A 20,638-nucleotide genomic window follows, 5' to 3' on the forward strand; every position below is an offset into this window, starting at 1 on the left:
AATCGGGAAACTCATCACGCGGGAATTCCAACTTAAGGTATAGGCCTCCACTGGTGTGGACAGCTCCACTGCTTGCTTCCGCTCCCGCCCGGAGGGCTAGTTAAGCTCAAAGTACATAGCCCAGTCTTTTTAGCATAAATAGAGGGCAGGGGAACTGCAGACAAGTTCCCCAGGAGTTCCGGTTTTGTCCTGGCCCCTCCCTGCAGGCCCCCTACTTTGCTTGATTAGGCCCATGCTTGAGACAACAAAATGCCAACTCTTTTTTGCTTGTTGTACTGTCACAAGCTGGAGAGTCTATCCGTGGCACCTAGTGGTTCACACCAAAACTTAGATCTTTTTTGCCATGTTTTTGTGAATTTAATAAACTTGGATATGCAAGATTTTTTGTTTTGACCCAGTTGGCGACGTCCCAACTGAATTGATTTTCATTCGAAGTTCATTCAAAGCACCTTCAAACAATCTTTGAAGTTTTGCGTCCGTGGTGTAGATTAGACTGTCAGCTTTCCATATTATTTTCTTATCCTCTTGTGTGCGCACTCTCTGCTGGGGATATTGATGTACCTTTTTACCTGTCACGAAGGGTTGAGAAGTTTCTTATTCAATATATTTTTTATTCAATATTATTCTCAACCACAAGTTGATGCCATGTACATAGTCTTTATAAACATATCCTAGTCCTGAGCAATCAGCTCATTGGTTCATCTCACTCTTTTTGCGCGCCACTCTTGAGCCACATCCCTCACTGCCCACCTTCCTCGAGCCTCTTGGCCTCTCTCGTTATGCCCGCAGCAGTCATTGGTTCCTGAGTCAAAATCCCAACAGTTGGAAATATTTAAATTCAACACATTAATAAATACACTTAAGTTTGAGGGTAAGGAGCTTGACCGCATTCCAAGAGGGGTGGCCACAAGCTTTCTTCAAGCTAGTACTCAAGCACAACTTCAATGCCAAACTTTCCACACCTGAGATTATTTTGCAGTTTTTCAACACCAAAGACCACATCCATGCTTTTATTCGCAACATACCACATTCCCTTTTCTTCTTCATCTTCAGGGATTATTGCACTTCAAGGAAAAGTCATGCAACTGATGCCAGTTGACATGTGAGGTAGTCCAGCATTATGGCCAATATTGTGGCACCACCCAATCAAATGACAATTTTTATTTGCACAGTTGCTGTGCAACATGCACAGTGACTTTGCAGAGAAGCTTGAGTTAAACAAATTCATGCATGTCAACTGTTGGCAGTTGCTTGACTTTTTCTTGTAGTGTTGCAGGAGAGCTCAACTGCCAAAATATTATGTTCCCCAAGGTATCTATGCATCTGACATAGCAATTGAGATGATTTTGTCAAACAGATCTGGAACAATATTATTATTGACAGAAATTTTTACAAAGATATAATTGAACTTGATTTTTTTGGGGGGGGGGATCAAAATGAAGGGATATGGGCTGAAATGAGCTGGAAAGAATTCTAAACAAGTCCAGATGAGCTATTTCAAGGGGGGACCAAGTGTTAACATGAGGCTTGAATCAGGGTCTGGAAGGAGATAAGAAGTGCCAAAAAGGGTACAGACCAAATTTTAGTGATGGTGATGTAGCATAAGGCAAATCTGGGGCATATTTGTGGAGAGGCTGGGGGAGGAGCTGGAATAAATTTGAAATACCTCCCAGTCCAACAAACTTTCTGCTCCCACATACAATTTGAAATAATACACAAGCGGCTCCCTGTGGGAGCGGTGGCAAAGAGCCTCCCACTAGGGGGGTCTTTCTTTAAAGTTATATGTGGAATCAATCCTGGGATCTGAGTGATGCTAGACATTTTGAGTGACCTTTCAATGGGAACCTGTCACCTATTGTAACTCAAGATTATGGGGGTAGGTATATTTTTATCTTTCATTATTACCAGGATTGGGCATGGAGTTTTATTATTTACATGTCAGGTGCCTGGTATGCTGCAATCACATTTCACATTTCTTGTGTTTAGGCTGAGCACTGCACCAACCCAATATGGCAAGGTTTTTTTTTTGCACTACATATGTTCCCTAACTTATCATAGTCCCTCCCTCCATTTGGGGGAGTTCTGATGGGAACAGGGGAGTTTTGGTGGCAATAGTGTTTGGCTGGTGAAAAAGAGGGAGGGACTTGGTGCAATGTCACCATTTGGGTGGGAGAGCAGTGAGCACCCACCAAAAAGTGATGGAAATTCACTCTTTGAGTTTTCCAACCTGCAGCTTCAATACTGTCCCTCTAATTTCAATTACCAGAGCTACCCTTGTATACCATGGGCTCAAGTCTCATGTTTCTTTGCAATGCTTGTCATGTTACCAGGATCAAGATTTATTTTCTTTGGTTTTCAGGCTGAATAAGAGAAGATTCCAAATATAGCAAAATTCAAAGTTCTTCAAAATGTTCATGTTCAATGTTGTAGAATGGGATTTTCCAATTAATGGGAAAGCAAGCAAATTCAGATGTAAACAATTTTTTGTGCAGTTTCTTTGTTGATTTCTCCTTCTGTGGGCACTTGGTGAATGCACCTGAATTTGACTTGCCTCTTGAATAAATTAATTAAAGTGGTCCAAGTGATGGGTCATACTATTTTTCAATACTTTTTTTCAACTGAAAGTTTTGCGAGGCATGTCTTGCCAATACCAGGAGTCTTTTTTGCCTGGTAAAAATTTTGACAAACACCATTGCTTGTTTTTGTCTTGAGAGCCAGGCCCAGCTTTTATTTTTGGTATATTGAATCTTGGCAGAAGGTGTTAAATTTTCAATGTTGGATTTGGAGAAGATCTTGACTTCTTCAATGGGGTTTTTCGAAGGCATCTTCAGGAGTGATCCAGGGATCTGGAATTCAATTTTTGTGAATTTCATCAGAAATCACTAGAAACCTGACGGATACCCAGTATTGGAGCCAGATATGCCGGCTTCAGATCTTGAGAGCCGTATCCGAACCCCGAGGCCCAGGTAGCAACCTTTTGGCGACATATTTACGCACAGGTATGAGGTACGCACGTACATTAGGGGGTTTCACAATAAGGAAACCCGGGAAGGAGTTCAAGTGCTCGCAAGTATTGTTATGAGGTTGCTTGGGGCAATTTCTTGCTGGACTGCACACCAGATTATAAGTAAGCATGTCATCTGCAAGTAACAAGATTTAGTTCCAAGGGAAGCGGGAATCCTTATGGTGAAACCCCCTATTGGCAACATAAAGGCTGACCTTTGTGTTGGCCCTTGGACTCCAGCTTCCGTTCACTGACACGTGTTGTGAAGGTGCTGAAACGCAAGTTGAAGTTTTCCTTGCTAGATTTTCCTCCAAATCTGAATTGTAGGCAAGAAAATCAAACACTACTGCTCATCGCAGGTAGTCGCCACGGCCGTTCGAGGGCCTGGAATGGGAAAATTAATCAACTGAAGTGACCAATTGGCCTAGAACCTGCCGTGCGACCGAAGTCGACTTTCGAGTGGTTGTTGAAACCCCCAACATCAACATCAAGTAAGCACGTCAAGACCGTCCGTCGGCTCTTGACCGCCGCAAAAGCTTTCCTTTCACCGATTCCGCAACAACCCATGGCAACATACCCCGGTTTCCATTGTACTAAGGAGACTCCCGAGTCCGGGCCCTTACGGATTTTGTAGTTGTATGCAATTGTTATCGGATGGCACCACGACGGTCTTATCTCTCAACATCTCACCAGCGCCAAAATCAAAAATAAATCTCAGAAACAGCAAAAATGATCATTGCTTATAAACTCATTTTCATTCTGATTAGCTTCCTAGCTCAGATGTCTTTATACAGCGCCCAGTCTTGGAAATGCGGGGACGGTATATTATACTCAGTGACTCCGACCCGCAACCTTTGTGAACAGTATGCTGCTTCTTTTTAAATTTTCTCCTTCCTGTGACTTGATTTCAAGCAATCATCACCATATTTTCTCAATCTTGGGGGTTTGGGCTTACATAGTCTTGATCTGAAACAGAGCTTACAAGAGTATTAATTATACTCTAGGCGGAATCACTGGAGGCGAAACAAAGATTTATGCAAATGCTGGAAACTGCCTTGTGAGTCCATGAGTTTTGTTGTGATTTGTTTCTTTTTCCAATCTATAAAAACAATTAGGTATTGATCATCAAATCAACAACTGTAATAATGTTTTTTCTTTTCTATCAGGTTATTGTGAAATCCACTAACCCAGGGTGAGTCAAGCGTCCTCTTCCAAGTAATAATTGAAGCCCTCAAAACTAGTCATCAGGCATTTGTTGACAGAGCTTCAAATTTCCTCACTTACCAGCCCTGCCATGCAGACAGACATAGAAGAAGCCTTCCGTGAAATGTTTAACCAATGTCCAGTAGCCCAATATTCTGTATGAACTCATATCACTTGATGTGGATAATTTTCTTGCCCAAGTATCTGACCAGATTGGGGATTGAATTTCATTTCTTGTAGGGTGCATTGAATGTGAAGTCATTCTTCACTGTTGAAGCTTATGGGCTTACACCTGATGAAACTCCGATTAACAGTGGGACACAATTTGGAATTCCATTCTGTAAGAACAGTTTTACGCGTTCAGCAAAAAATGCAATTCAACCAGCAGATTGTATAAGGTTTGTGTATTTGGAATAGAACATGAATAAACCTGTTGTTGTTTTGGATCTGACCAATCTTTTTTTAATGATTAGTGCAATCAAGTCTTTGAAACTAGGTAACTCAAGATTATTTGAAAAGGAGTGAATCTTTTGCAACAGTTGGGTTCTGTTTGGACACATCATAACTGTAGGTGTTATATTACACAAATCACTGTATAAAAAACCAACTGTTTGAAATTTGGTACCCAATTTCACTTTCAGGCAAGATGAACAGCACCTCAATATTTTTGTAAGATTTTAATAATTTGAGCATCTTCTACACCATAAATAAATATTACACTTGATATTGATCAAGGGTGTAAGATTGCTATGATGGCACTGAAGATAGCCAAATTCTTTGAATCTAATAGGAAAATTGTGGATATCAGTTGATCAACTTGCCTTAAGAAATATTTAGCTACCACATTTTGAATATTTTGCTTTTATTTGGTGACTAGAGACCAAGGCGGCTTTGCCGCTGCAGGGTAACAATCCATCCTCCTGTTCTGCCAAACAGCTACCCAAGCCACCTCATCAGCACTCCATAGCTGGGTCACCACTCACTGACTCCAATAGGTGGGTCATGACTCAGTGATATCCCTTCCCCCCACTTGCCTGTTCCAGCACAATATCAACCGCAAGTCTTCCTGCACCAGGGCAGCCAAGGACTGGGTGTGTCAAAATCCAGGAGACTTGAATGCAATCATGTAAATGATGGTACTTGAGATTTTCAAACTTGGCCCTACAGCAATAGAGGAAACAAGAAAACATTTCACCTCTAAAACTTGGCATGCTTTATCTCACTTGTTATTAAATCCTTCTTAATGTCTATCATCTCATGTAATAGGGGGGTTCACAATTGAAATTTACAAAAGTTTGGAGCTAAATTTAAGGCCCTTCTGAACAAAATTTTAAAAATTTGGTAAAATGCACAGCAGCATGTTATACTGGTCAATCAGTCCAATTGATCAATTTTTTAAAAAAATGTTTGTAAACACCTTAAAATGTGTCCTAAAATTTTGTGAATTTCAATTGTGAACCCCCCTAATATGAGTCACATCAAAACACTCCTCATTATATTCCAAAGTAGTAAGATAACAAATTACCCACAGATTGAATTTCAGAGATCAGTGTAGCTCATACTAAATTAAAATCAGCTTTTGGGCACACCCAACATTGACCTCACCCACAATTTTGTTCCATTCTCTGAGTTATTGGATCTTGACAATAAATGTGCTGCCTAATTATCTCTAATGGTACAATATTTGAAAGTTATTTAAATTTGAAATTGCAGATCTTTCCACACAATACCCAAGGCAAAATTGTAAAAAGCCACACAGAAATTTATCTATTTATTGTCAGATGAGGCAGCATGATCGTCCTTCCTTTGAACGGTCCTGTCATGAGTTGTCCCTGAATTTAAACATGAGAAAGGTCTAAGATGAGCATTTGGGTTCCATTGCATATGCCGCCGTTAATGTTCATATTCCTGGTAACCACCACCGGCATTCCCCGCTTCAACATTATTGAATGATCAGGGAAACCGGTGATTGAAATTTTGTTGAGGCACTCTTCGGGGAGGCTATCACAACCGTTGGGATTGGGAGTGTCAATGAACTTGAGCTCAATCAATTCACCAGGGAGACTATCCATGATATCTTGATTAATTTTTTTAACGTTGCTGAGGTATTCAATAACGTCGGCACCGCTTCGGGTCGCGAGGGTATTGAGTTCGTTATAAACAAAGTCCGTGAGGCGAGTACACATCGCCGCTGTGCTCGCAAAAGACTCCACAGCCATGCCATCAAGGGGGATGATGCCGAAATCAGTTGTTTGGTCCTTACCTTCGTCAAGGCGGAGGAGAGCAGTAGCAAATACTTGATTTGGATGATTCTTCGCGCCCCGTAGGGCGGCTGCCAGCCTCATGTTCTCATGGAGTTTAAATTGGGTGACGGTTTCCCATACCCCGGACGATTTGATGGTGGCGGAATAGGACGGCGGGAACTCATTGTACTTGACTACAGGGAGAGTTTGGCGAAAATCACCGGAGAATATAACGGTTTTGCCGCCGAAAGGCAGAGGGGAGGATGTGAGACGCTGGAGGGTCCGGTCAACGGCGTCGATGCAGTTCATGTGGATAGTTACCACCTCGTCCCAAATGATGAGCTGCGCTGATATCAACTTTCGTGCGAATGCGGAATCGGTTTCAATAGGACACTCGACGTCCTTCATAGTGTCTAATGGGATTTTGAAAGCCGAGTGTGCTGTTTGGCCGAAATGGAGGAGAAGAGCTGCAACACCCGATGACGCTGTGACAATATGTTGAGACCGCTTGGGTCAGCGAAATCAATTATGGAGTTGAGAACAAAAGTCTTGCCAGTTCCTCCGGGCCCATCTAGGTAGAACATAGCTGGTCTTTTTGACACTGTTAAAAAATATCAGTTGTGCAGTGTTGAGGCTGCTTTGTTGACGCGGAGGCAAGAATAAACAACGGCTAGGTCTTCATTCCCTAGGCGTTCATGTTCCAATTGTGCAAGGGATTGCTTGTTGGCACGGCTGATACTGATGCCGCATGCTTCTAAGTTGCTTCCCATTTTGTTGAGAAGCTCTTCAAGGCGAAAAAGAGCGAGGACCTGTCGTTCCTCAGGCCTGAGAGTTCGGGAGTTGCGATCCTGCATGTCGAGCCTCGGCAAATCATCAGTGAAAGACTCAAAATGACGCTCGAATAGTGCCTTCGGGTCGGAAGGTGGCAAATTGATAAAAATCATTGCGTACATTTCGGCTAGCTGATATCCTGTTTGCGCGGCGGAGGCTTCCGTAAGAGTTTGATCATAGAGATAGTCGTCCAGCGCTGTTGGGTGGGGTGGTGGTAGTGAATGGTCTGATGTAGGCGAGTGGAGGGCAGACGTCTAAGGTTGAAGTGGTCAAAACTGGTGTGTATTGTGCCCTGGTGAAGAAGACGAGGTGGCATTTGCAACTGGGACCGTGCGCCACGGTCATGTGATGTGGCGCAGGGGTTGAATGGATGGTTGGTTGGAAGTGGGACGACAATCTGGGCAGATGGCGGGCAAGAACGTGCAGGCAGGGATTGGTGTGGACCGTGAGTTGGGCTGAGCGTTGCAGTTCAACGTGGCGACGGTGGGGCGGAGACTGTTGGCGTGGTGATGGATTGAGGAACGCGCAACGAGTGGCTAATGCGGCGTTGTGATGAAGGCGTGTCGAGTTGATGGCCAAAAGGTATATAAGGGGGGGGGTGTGGAGTTGAAGGAACCCCAGGGGATTCAGTTTCGTTCCGCCCCCTCCCTGGGAGCCACCTAATTACTTGATTAGGGCCTCCCTGGCTAGTTTAACAACCGGCCCTCTTTTGCTTGTTGCTCCGGCACAGCTGGAGGGTCATCCATAGGGCCTTCGGGTCTTCGGGGATTTTTCAACGTCTGTAGTTTTGTGTAATTGTAGTAGATTTGATTTTCTTTTTTGAAAATTGTAAACGCCAAAACTTAGATCTCAATGTCCAGAATTCTGTGGATTTAAATTAGTTGGATTTGTGATATATAAAAGCAACATTGCACCCAAACAATTATTATTATTGAATGACTCAAACTGTTACTTATACCAAGTTGAATCTTTTAATTTAAACAGATTGATGTTCAAGCAGTCAACGATTTGTCCATTACCATGTCAGTATCTAATCAAATTTCTCTGTGTAATTAGCAGAAGTTTGAATTTGATTATAACTGAATTTTATCTATTATTTTGTTTTGTTTGGTGGAGCAGAGATGAACCAACGTTAACCACAATGGTGACATCAATCACAAAGCAATGCAACACAGATGTGAGTAGAATTTGATCTGATCTGCATGGTAATTATGAATTGAAAACCAGTGATTGTGACAGGATGGTCGGGTGGTAAATTCAGGTGGTAGCTATGGTTTGAATGCAAAGATATTCATAAAAGCCAGTTTCTATCCAGACTCTAATCCACAGTAAAATGTATAACACCTCCTCTGTGAAATAAGTGTTTTTCTCTGCCTATTTGCCTACACTATATAAATTTTACCATTAGCCACAAAAAATTCTTTTACTTTTCAGAGAAAAAGACATAAAGTTTGATTTTGTCACCTGTATTTCATCTGCTACATATATTTCTTTCTCCTTTTACTTGTATATTACATCTTATATATACAGTTTACCTGAGACAGTGGGATGTTTAGGGAATCTTTCTTCATCCTTCCACAAACTTGACTACTCACCCTTTCCTTGTGCCCGCTGATCTCAGGTATTTTTTTCAGTTCTCCTTTCTCTTTTATGTTGTTGTCCTTTTTCTTTCTCACATGAAATGATAGTTATCTTTCCACAAACCTTTATGCTTACCCTTGCCTTGTGACTTTTAATCTCAGCACTTGTATAGCTCATCAATAAATATTCACAATCTCTCATCCAAGTCTATTAAAACCAGATTTCTGTGAAAAGAAAGAAAATTCAAGGGTTCCCCCTACAATAGAAAAAATCTACAGAAAAATGACAGGGTTTTATCCACAAGAAAATCAATTACAAAGAAATTAAAAGGGTAACCCCCCCTATGTAAATACACAAATGACAATTAATGTGACAGGCTAAATTACATTGAAGATTGACAATAAAATCTGAACCAGTAACCTAGCCCAACACAAGCCAAAGCTGCTGCACCCAGGCCCATACTGCTGTCCAACTCACAGGATGGGTCAAACAGAATGTAAGGAAGGCCCCCAGTAGCACGGTAGCAATCTGCTTAGTGGGGGGGGCAGCTCTTTAACATCCCAGGGTGTGCAAATGCATATTACCCGGGAGGAATTTTTGGCACTCTCCAGAGAGTGCTAGACGGTAATTTCTTTCTGGAAGCCTGCCAGATATGACCTATTGCCTCATGTGAAGTCAACTGTGGACCAGATGGATGTTTATACTCAACTCATACTGATCTGTTCTGTATTGAATCTTGTGGGATCTGGTGAGTTCACCTCAACTCATGGGTTTCTTGAATCAATGGCCAATAAACACAGGTATTCTCCACTACAAGATGTGTATTGGACATTAAGTGGACAGACCCTAAACTTGATGCCTGGGGTGTATTTCCATTGATTGGAGACAACCTCCACTCAATGACTGGTTTGGATGGCCATTACATCCTCCACCCAATGCTTGGCTTGTATCACCAGGTGAGTAGAGAGTGCCATGCTTTAACTTCCCTCCAGAACCCTGGTGTGTATCAAGCATCTAAGCATGTGTGACACACATGCAACTTAGCCTTTTGTTGAATTTCTAGCTTCTGAGAGCCAATGACCAACAAGAGATGACCAATGAAGGAGCTGGAGGATGGGGCAGCAAGGGTGGCAATCTCAGTGGATGTGGTTTCAAGGTGGCAGTGGATAAAAAGAAGATATAACCAATGAAGATTGATTTCTTGTACTGGGCTACCAATAAGTAGACTATACATACAGTGGGTAGCTGACAATTGTATCCACCACACCTTTTTGGACTTTAGAATCTCCCCCCACTAACTTCAAGTCATTCCCTTCAGTGTGGTGTGGTGTATACAATTGTCTACCCACTGTACAAGCATCAACCTATGGTTGAGCATTAAATTGAACAAAATGATAAGGAATATGAAAATTCTCAAACTCATTGTGACATGTCAAAAGGTACATTGATTTCATCATTGGAGGGTGTGCACACAAGAGGATAAGAAATAAGATGGAAAGCTGACAAACTTTTCTAATCAGGGATCAAGGTCTACAAGATAGTAAGAAGTCATACATGACCATAATCAGAGACAGACCATAGTGAATGGGGCCTCATCAGTGTTTGATATCTTTGATCTGAAAACTAGCCCATAAAGGAGGATAAAAGGGGCAGAATGGTGAGGGGAGGAAGTGAAGGGATTTTTGGGATGAGTGGAAAGAAAGCATTCCAACAACTTGTGCCAGCAAAAATATTTATGTACAAATCAGGCTGATCTCATGTTCATCCTAACCTGATACCTGACCCAATGAACAGCTGTAAGGGAATACCCTTCACTGGACAACAGCCAGAGTAGAGGCAACCAACAAGCGTTTATGGGGCTCTCCGCTGCACATGTGACCAAAGAGCGGCAGTTCAAGATCACTCACTTTAATGGCCTAAAGTATTATCTTGATTTAGGACTTATAATTAGAGCATCTAGAGCTCTCTAAATGCCAACAGGAGTCCTCTATTGTCACTCTGATGTACACAGAGCTGTTGTGTAAATGCTTGCATTTTTTTGCAACATTTTTTTTTTCACCCCTGAACGTTTCTTCCCTTACCCCCAACCAGGGCAGGTTATGCTGCCGCACTCCATCACCCCGCTGTCTAGTACCGTTGAATTGGGACTCATCAATTTCACCTTGCTTATGTCTGATGAGACTACATACTCTGATCTTTTGCTGTGGTGATTGGTTTGTCTGTTTTTATTTTTTTCCCCTTCCAATCGTTGATTTGATTCTGTTGCTACTCTCCGGACCCTGTGGATGCCCACCTTGCAGCCGCTTCCTCCTTGGCCCTGTTGAGCAACAAAAAGTCGCGGCTACGTTGAGCCCCTCGACAAAACAATCAGACAGGGTTCTTGTGGATTTTGGCAGTTCTCACTGTATACAAGTTGCAGGTTTAACCCAAATCCTGCAAGCTTGAAGTGTTTGGTGTTGTGTAATGCTGTTACTTGCATTTATAAAATTGGAGTGTGCTCTCAAAACACAGCCTCAAACAACCAGTCTTGTGTTGTTCTAATTCGAGCTTGCGGGAGTGGGCGCACAGATCCACACAGGCTTTGCTGAAACCGCGAGCCGAGGTGAGCTCCGCGTCCCACCGAGATCACCCTGTCCTCAACGAGGCAGCATTCGCAGAAGTGCGAGTGGCGAAGGATTGCTTGATGGGCGTCGGCCATGATGAGCACATGACGACTCCGCTCCGTGCAGCCGGGTTTTTCCGCCAGCCGGAGGTCCAGACTGCTGATGTACATAAATATTTTGGATGACGACACCACATGCTGAGTGCCGGCCGGGCATGAGACTCGCACGCCTGGCAGTTTGTGATGTCCCTCGTGGAAGCAGCCTTCTCCTGGGAGGTGGACAAGGGCTGGAGATGGGTGGCTTGTGGTTGTGTGGGCGCGGGGTGGGTGTGACAGGGGCTGTGACAGTGCTGGGTGGGCCCAGCCGAGCTCGGGCTGTCGGCGTGGTCAACAGCAGCTTCCTCCACGAGCCAGCTGCCCAGAGCAGCATCCTCCTTGCTAGGCCTTCGTTGGCTTTGGTTCAGCTCCAGCGACCCGATTCTCCTTCTCTTTTCTTCTCCGAACGAATCCACCCAGCCCAGCCCGTAAGTCGCCCCCCCCCCCCCCCCCCCACTCGCACACACATTGGCCCCGCTGACCGCTCTCTGTGCAGTCGAAGCTGGCCTGCCCCTGCCGCCGCTTCTTCTCCCGCGGCCGCCTTCCTAATTTCAACAGCACCCGGTCGGCTTCCTAATATTCGAAGACCACCCATCAGCCGTGCTCTCTCTCTCTTGCCAGGCACACCGTCGAGCCAGCTGCAACCCTCGCAGCATCCCACAGGAGTCTCTTCCCCCCTTTCCCCTTTTTTTTTTCCTCCTCAGTATTTTTTTTTATAAAGAAAAGAACGAAGTCAGAACGAATAAGCATCAAGCACCGAACAATCAGCCAGTGCTCCATCAGCCTCGCACGCTTTCATCGAGCAGCCAGCTCCTCGAGTCGCAGGCTCAGTGCCTGCCCTCGTCTTGGTTTGCTCTTTGATCGACCCCAAGCCCCTTCCAAGCGGACATGAGTTGGACTCCCGTCTGGGCGCCCTCTGGCCTCTCGCCCCTGCGCCCCAGCACCACCACCACCACCAACAACAACCACGGCAACATCAACAACAACAACAACAGCTCGACCGTCTTCTCCGACCCCTCTCTGGCTCCCCAACGCCGTCGGGATGGCTCCTGGACGAACGCCCAGACCGCCGAGCTGCTCAAGTTCTCCATGAGCATCACCGGCCACCATGACCGTCCCCACCGTCAGTCGCTCGCAGGCTCGACCATCCAGCTGCCGCCCATCTACGGTCCCATCGGATTCAGGCGCTCCCCGCTACCCTCCTTCGCCGCCCTCCCCCCCATCATCCCTGGCCTCGTGACCGGAGCCCAGCCGCCATCAACGTCGTCGTCGTCGTTCCCGCGCAAGAGCAGCCTCGCCGACTTCCAGCTGCCCCTATCCGCCCGCCACCATCATCAGTTGCCGTCCCCCATCCACTCCTCCTACTTCTGCTCCCCAGTCCCAGCTCCCACCAAGCCCAGCAGCAGCAGCAGCAGCAGCATCCTCATCCGTCCCTTCGACGAGCCCTACTCGTCCCCAATGCTCTCCCCCCACCCTGCCCTCGTCTGCGCCTCCCATCCAGCAGCAGCCTATGTCAGTAGCAACCCGCCAAAGCGCTCCAAAGCCGCACTGGCCACCGAAGATTGGGACCATCCTAGCTTCGCGAGACCGCCCCATCGCGCAGTCCCCGAGCCCTCGCTGCTCGCCAAGACCGCCGACTTCTGGCGCCCCGCGGCTCCCGGGAGCCCCATGGACCTCTCCACCGACATCCACGGCTCCCTCTCGGCCAAGGATCTCCAAGCCCAGCCCATCTGCGACGAGCCCCTCGTGCCCAACGTCTATCCCGTCCCCCCGCCCCCACCCTACGAGCAATCTGCGGCCCCGCTCTCGGACTTGGCTGCAGACATCGTCTGGGAACGCTGTTACTTCCCCAAGCCCCGGGCCGCCTCGACCGCCCCTGCTGCTGCCGCTGGTGTTGCCCCATGGGACTCCGCGTTCTCCTGGTCGACCTCGTACGGCTTCCATTCCAGCCCCACTAGTCACATGGCCCCGTCATTGGTGAACCCTACTTGCTGGCCGGGCGGGCCATCGACAACACCCGGCTTCGGGGTGATTGGCGCGGAAGCCAAGGCGCGCCGGTTCCATCGCCCATACCCTCCTGCCTCCTCCGTCAGCCCCCCTCCACCCTCCGACGTCTCCTCCCACTCGCCCCACCCGCATGGAAGGAAGCCGTCGCTCGGCCAAGCCGGGAAGGTCGAGGTCAAGCCCGCGTTCCGTCGCTGGACTAGACAGGTCCTCGAAAGCACCCTCCTGTCCCCCCAGGTGCTCATCCTTGCCCTCTTCTATGTCGACCAGCTCGCGGGAGTCGACGTCTTTGGTGACTTGAATGGCAAGATGTCGCTTGCGCCTTACAAGATGCTCCTGGCTGCGTTGGTCGTCGCCAATAAAACCTTGGACGACCATAGCTACCGCAACTCGGTCAGTCATTTCTCACCCTTATCCCCCTAGCTGACCCAGCTCATCTGTGTGTGCTTTTTCCATGCAGACGTTTGCGAATGTGTCCAGCATGACTAATGCCGAGGTCAATGCCATCGAGGTGTGCTTGCTGAAAGCGCTGAAGTTTGATGTCGTTCCCACGACTGTGCAATGGACGGGCTGGCTCAAAGAAGTGATCGGAGCAGGCGAGCGGAGCGGTCTTCTGATGCCGCCGGAGCTCGTTGGCCCCCCGTCGCCGATCTCCCCGCATCTGCCGTCCCCGGCGCTGTTCGCCGGCGGCTTCGACGGCTTCCCTAGCCTCCCCAACCATCTGCTCCACGGCTCCATCTTCGACCAAGCCCCGACGCCCGACTTCCAGTGGCATCCTTCTTCCGTCGACCCTCGAGCCACATCGACCACAGCTGGCAGTGGTGGTGCTGGTGGTGGGAATATGTCGAAGCCGTCCGCCCCGATCCCCCTCCAAAACCTGCCCCACGACCTCCGCTTCCTCCTCCACCACCCCCCCGTCCCCGTCGAGCCCTTCCGTGTAGACCCCCATCAACACCTCGAGCTCACCGGCGCTTCCCGCACCGGCCCCAACGCATTCGCCTCCGCCTTCCAACACCATCCCGGCCCCGGCTCCGCCGCAGGCTGTTTCGTCCGCACTTATTCAGGCTTCGGGCCCATCTAGGGTGTCCCACCCCCTCGATCGTCTTATTTATGTGAGTACTCGCTTCGATCTGGGCTCTGCGTCGACGTCTGCTGACGGGGTCTCTCGACAGTAGTGGTCTCCTCTTGTGGACGGCTAGCGTGGACGCCGGCCGTGGCTCGTTCGGGCGCCGGCCGGGCTGCCGCCCCGCCCCGCTCGACCTTCCCGGCCTCCCCTCGCACCCTCTCCGTCCCCCCCGTCTCCTCATTCAGCTCGTTTTTTACTTTTTTATTTGAGTGGCCGGGTCGGTATTCATCCATCAGATATTTATAGACCCTCTTTCCTTATCTGCTCCCCTTCTTTCTCATGCCCCCCTTCACCCAGAAAACCCATAAACCCCACAAAAAACACACACTCTCACACTCTCACCGTACTCCACCATTTAATCTTCCCCGTCTAGTCACACACGAATGCCCGAGATCTTCTTTCTTCCGACAACACAGAAACCTCGAAACTAGTCCACCAAAAAAACACAAAAAAAAACTCGTAAAATTTCGAAACCACTCAAAAATATTTCCAGAAGAATGAGGCCTTCCGACATGGTGGCTTCGTTCCCCACCATCCCACACTCCTTTACACTGTCGCTCCTTTCCTCGCCCCATAACCATATGCACATTACACATCCACCATCTGATAATGAATGCCCGACCGATAACCGTTTTTTTTTTTCTTTTTCTTCCGTACCTCTCTCTTCTATATGATCTTCTATACGTATGAGTCTATTATTTATGTTTGTGTGTGTGCTGTTATGTTTCGTAGTGTGCAGCGACCGAAGCCGTTTTTTTTTTTGCTGGCGTCCTCCTTCCTCTCTTTTCCTCCTGTTTTTTTTGGGGGAGGCCTGCTCGCGTATGTGTAGTAGTCTCTCTTTTTTTTTTGGAGGAGTAGATGAGCGGAGGCCCTCTGAAGGTGTGTGTTTTGTCTTGGTTGACTGGTGCATGTGGGTGTGCGCTCGTCCCGCCGCTCGGCCAGCTCCGGCCCTCGCACCTTCTCCGCCCCTTTTTTTCGCCGCCGGTCTCTCTCCTCCCCTCTGCCACTCAAACACCTCACACACTTTTAAGAAATAGACACCAAAATCGCCTCGTGCCGAGTCATTTTTTTTTTTTCTGGGCGTCGGCTGGATCGGCTTCGTTTTTGCGCGCGCTGCGGGTCCGATATCGATCGATGTCGAGTCCGCCGAGCTGTTGTTCTCTGCGCGGTGTCGGAGCCAACTTCGTTAGTCCTCCCTTCTGAGAGCATATCCAACGGAGCCGCTGTCGCGCGACCTGAGTCCAACTTTGGCGGGCCGGAAGGCATTTTTGGCCTCCAGCGGACCCGCCAAAAGGGCTGCCAAAGTTCGCGGGGGTGGATGAAACCCGCTCGAGGCTGCCTCTTTTGGCAGCTCTGGGCAAGCCGCCATCGACACCACTTCCCCAACATATCGACCGCTCGACCGCAAAATCATACGACCTCGACTCATCACACCATGGACAACACCACCGGTGCCACCAACGAATCACCTCCTCCAACTCCTCAATTTTCAGCTCCTGTCGAAGACCAAACAACCGAGGGTACCAAAACCCGAAATCCTCGCTGGACCATCGAAGAAGATAAACTTCTCTGCACCGCATGGCTCAACGTTACCCGGGATGCTATAGTCGGAACGGGGCAAAAAGCAGTGACCTTTTGGGAAAGAGTCGCAACTTATCAGAAGAGACTCGTCGAAGATTTCAATACAGAGAAAAAAACAACCAAGGGCTTCAAAGAACTTCCCTTCCGATTAACAAACGCCGTCGAATGTCGCTGGGGCCATATCATGAAGACCTGTAGTCGCTTTTGTGGATGTTACAGTCAAGTCAAACGCCGATTGGCCAGCGGAAAGACTCGCGATAATGTGGTTTGTGTTCATTTTTAGCTTACAAGCTGTGCTGGGGATGCTCATCTGTTTGTTTCTATCTTTCAGCTTGCCGAGGCAAAAGAACTATACAAGATCACATACGACTCAACCTTCAACCTCGATCATTGTTGGGGTATCTTGAAAGACACCCCAAAATGGCAAGCGACACAACAAGAGCACGATGCAAAACTGAAAAAAACAAAGGCGCCAAAGGAATCTACCTCAAGACCCGCAACCAATGCCAACTCGGTCTCGGCTGCGGACGAATCCAATACAACTTCTTCCGTTTCTGCTCCAGACGACCTTGGCGAGGAAGAGAGCGACCTCGGTGATCGACGTGTTCTTGGAGATGAGGGCCGTCCAGATGGGAACAAAGCAGCTAAAAGAAAAAGGAACGAGGAAGCGTTGTTAGAGAAGGTCATCAAGATGCAAGAATCCCTTGTCAAAACTGCTGAAGAACGAACGGCTTTGGTGAAAGCGGCCATGGAATCAGCAGAGGAGCATCGAACGATGTCCGTGATTCTCACTGGATTGGATGGTCCCTTGGTAGCTTATTGGGAAAAAAAGAAAAAGGAGGTTACTGATCGTTACATGTAGCCAACCCTTTGTTCTGTTCCGACTCCCCTCTGTGAAATTGTGAAGAATTAAAAAAAAAAAAAATTCTGCTTTTCCTCAAACGACAAACAAATCATACATGTGTCTTTCAATTTGTTTCCTCAAATGATGAAAATGATAAAAAATCTTTGTATTGTCAATCAAGAAACGAGTAAAAAACAACCTTTGGAGAGGAGACAGTTTTCAACTAGCGAGAGAGAAATAAAAGTAAATACAAATGTCAAGGAATTGATTTCAAGCCTCAGAGCCCTTTTTCTTCCAGAGATGTTCAATCAAGTCCTTCTTGAGACGGTCGTGAGCATCAATGTCTCGGAGGGTTTGATATCGCAGAAGAAACTGATTGAAATCATTTTCGGAGGACTTGCTAGTAGCTAGTTCTTCTTCTGTCCTAGCATTTTGATCGTACCGGTGATTGTATTCATATTCGCTTCCGGATTCATCCTCAATTGTCATGTTATGAAGAATTATAACAGTCTTCATGATTAAGCACAGTGTGCCGTGATCCCAAAGACGGCCGGGAAGTCGGATGATAGCATATCGAGCTTGCAAGCAGCCAAATGCACGTTCAATGTCTTTCCGATACGCTTCCTGCATTTTTGCAAAATGCTTGTTTTGCTGACCTTGCGGCGCCGAGATGGACTGTATAAGGGTTGAATATTTGGGATAGATTGCATCGGTGAGATAATACGGAAGGTTGTACGTGTTTCCATTGACTTTGTAGGAAACCACAGGAGCGGTGCCATCTTGAGCCTTCTGAAAAAGAGGGGATCGATCCAAGATGTTGATGTCGTTGAGAGTTCCTGGAAGGCCAAAAAACGCGTGCCAAAGCCATAAGTCGTGTGTTGCTACCGCCTCGAGCACAACCGTTGGCTCCTTTTCTTTTCCGGAGTATGTACCGTGGTCTGCCTTTGGGCAGTTTTTCCAGCACCAGTGCATGCAGTCCAACGAGCAGATCATTCCAGGAAATCCGCGCTCTTTTGAAACCGCCAGTATTCGTTTCAAATCCGCTGCGTTTGGACTTCGCAAGTACTCGTTGCTGTAAATGTTGACAATCGCCTGACAGAATCGCCTGAGACTCTTGAGCGCAGTACTTTCACCTATCATTCATGATACCTCAATCAGGAATTGGTCACATAGATTTTTTAAACAGGAAAAAAGCCAAAAAACTTACTTATTCACAGGTATTCATCGAGTGAATCAGCACTGTATCCGTAGGCCAGCATCCTAATAGCAGCAGTTGCCTTTTGTAAGGGTGAAAAACCTAAACGACCAGCTGCATCTCTTTTCTGAACAAAGTAATCATCCTCCTCGACAATCGCATCCACAATCTTCAGAAACAAAGGTCGTCTCATCCTGAAACGCCGACGGAACGTGTCTAGTGTGTATACTGGCCGTTCGGAAAAATAATCATTGATGAGCTGTTCATGACCTTGAAGTCGGTTCCGATGAATTTCCTGTCGTCCAAAAGTAGATCCGCCTCGCTTGATAACTTGATTTCTTCGGTGAATGAGCAATGTGAGCGTTGTTTGAAGTGAAGCTAGTTCTTCAGTTTCATCTTCGATCCACTCCAGGTACTCAATCGGGTCCATATTGACGGAGGATTTGTGTTTTTTGAGTCGGAGGATGAGCGCTTGTTGCCGGGTTTCTACCTGGCAGGCCAACTCACCCCAGCTTGGTTTGGACAGTCCATTATTTGGACTGTTGTGATAGATGTGTGACAGTCCGGGACATCTGGTTGTGGGCCGCTAGAGGCGACCCAATCCACCCCCGGACCGTTGGAGATGCTCTGAGTCGGCAAGCTGACGGCCCTTCCGCGAAGCGGACCGGCCCGCGCGCTGTCCATCCCCCCTCGGGACGGGCGGCTCTAGGACGGGCCACTAGAGAGGCCACTAGCGCGAACGTTTCAGCTTTTTTCTCTCGAGACGGAACATCCACATGTGCCGTCTCGTGGTGTCGACCGTCACGAGGGGCTCTTCTGGGTCTAGGGACCTGTGAGGATCACTGTTCTCTCGCACGATGCCGCGCGGGGGGCACGGATGAAATGGAGAGGAGGACAAAGGAAGGGTCGAGTGTTGGGTCCTAGGGTTAAATAGACTGTGCACACATGGCCGTGGGCGGGGACATATTGAAAAGGAAGGAACACCAATAGAAGGCTGTCATGGCCAAGTTGACTTGCATGAAATCAGACCACTTTGATGAGAGACAACCAGAGTGAGTGGAGCAAGCATAAGAGTGAGAAACACAGGGATCAGGGGAATCTTGAGGTGAAATGAGAGCAGAAGGAAGGAAGATGGAGCCAAATAATGAACAAGGAGTTAAGTCGGTTGTAGACTGTATAGTAAATATAACATTTGCCTGTGTCTGTGGTAGGTACTTGCAGACTGACCCCTACAAACATTGTTTTTGCGCACAATCATTTTAAAGATACTTAATGTGCGGAAACTCCTTTGAAAGACTGCCTGAGAAATCGAACACGTAAGGTAAACTATTGATGAGGCCCCTGCATGTGTCGTCGAGTGGGCGGCAACCAAAGCGCGTACTCCATTTACGACTGATGGCCTTGATGTTTGCATTCATGAGTTCTTTCTGCTTCTGATCTTTGATTTTTTCGGAGTAAGTAATATGGGTAAGTGCTTTTGCATAAATCAGAATCTTGGCTTGCGCGTAAACGGAGGCTGGTTCAGCAGTTGCCACGTTGATCAGTCCTCTCAATTCTCGAGATGTTTCTGTTTCCTGGTTCTCTACATCTTTGTTGAACTGCTTGATCAGCTCTTGAGCTAAGATGATACGTTCGCCATACTGTTCGATTGCAGCTGGCGGTTTCGGATCATTCTTGTCACCAGCTTCACCCCTTAGGAACGATTTGCAACTGGGTCTCGACGAGTCTTCAGAAGTAAGGATTTTTTTTCGAATACATTATTTCAGCTGTTTTATATGAAACGGCTGCCAAAGTGGTAAAAACTATATGCGAATGCAAGTGAGTGGGGTCACGTACACATCCTGTCTACGAAAAAATTCAGTTCCTTTAGTTCAGCTTCATTAATATGGTTTGCTTCAGGATTTCTGGTCCAGCTCGGTTTGCCTGTGAAATCAATTTCCTTGTGAGATCGAAACCCCTGCACGAGTTGTATTCAGCACTTTTTGGCTTACTTTTTCGTTTTGCTCGTAGCCCTGGAAGCCATCTTCGACTTGATGATCCTTCCTCTTGCATATCTAGAGCAAACAACGGAGATCAATTCATAGTCAGCGCGGTCCAGGGTAGATAGACGGAAATGATTGAGTCGCTATGTGTTTAAATTCCAAAAGAAGTCGGAAAGATTGGCCAGAACTTACCTGCCGTACATGATCTCTCCGCTCTCGTATCCATGAGCGGGGCATCTGTGTCACTCGCATAGTCTGCCAGCTCTACAAGCTTGGGATATGCAGCCCGACAAAGAAGGAGATGGGCAAGTAGGAGCGTGCAGCGCAGGAGATACTTCGAGTTCAT

At 47.3% G+C, this 20,638-nt stretch overlaps 2 protein-coding genes across 2 annotated transcripts; one reads left to right on the forward strand and one right to left on the reverse strand.

Annotated features, from left to right (window-relative positions):
• Window positions 1-11,679: 11,679 nt before the first annotated feature.
• On the forward strand, window positions 11,680-14,739 carry PtA15_10A157 (uncharacterized protein; the record flags this gene model as incomplete). The annotated part of the gene is made up of 5 exons (XM_053160305.1): window positions 11,680-11,988; window positions 12,626-12,937; window positions 13,004-13,957; window positions 14,025-14,348; window positions 14,506-14,739. 5 exons carry the CDS (start codon window positions 11,680-11,682, stop codon window positions 14,737-14,739), a joined length of 2,133 nt encoding a protein of 710 aa, XP_053024293.1.
• Window positions 14,740-19,569: 4,830 nt separating this feature from the next.
• PtA15_10A158 (uncharacterized protein) lies at window positions 19,570-20,638 on the reverse strand (the record flags this gene model as incomplete). The annotated part of the gene is made up of 4 exons (XM_053160306.1): window positions 19,570-20,036; window positions 20,147-20,233; window positions 20,302-20,364; window positions 20,485-20,638. The coding sequence occupies 4 exons, from the start codon at window positions 20,636-20,638 to the stop codon at window positions 19,570-19,572; spliced, it is 771 nt and encodes a 256-aa protein (XP_053024294.1).

The sequence above is a fragment of the Puccinia triticina genome, chromosome 10A (assembly GCF_026914185.1).
Source record: "Puccinia triticina chromosome 10A, complete sequence".
NCBI lineage: Eukaryota > Fungi > Basidiomycota > Pucciniomycetes > Pucciniales > Pucciniaceae > Puccinia > Puccinia triticina.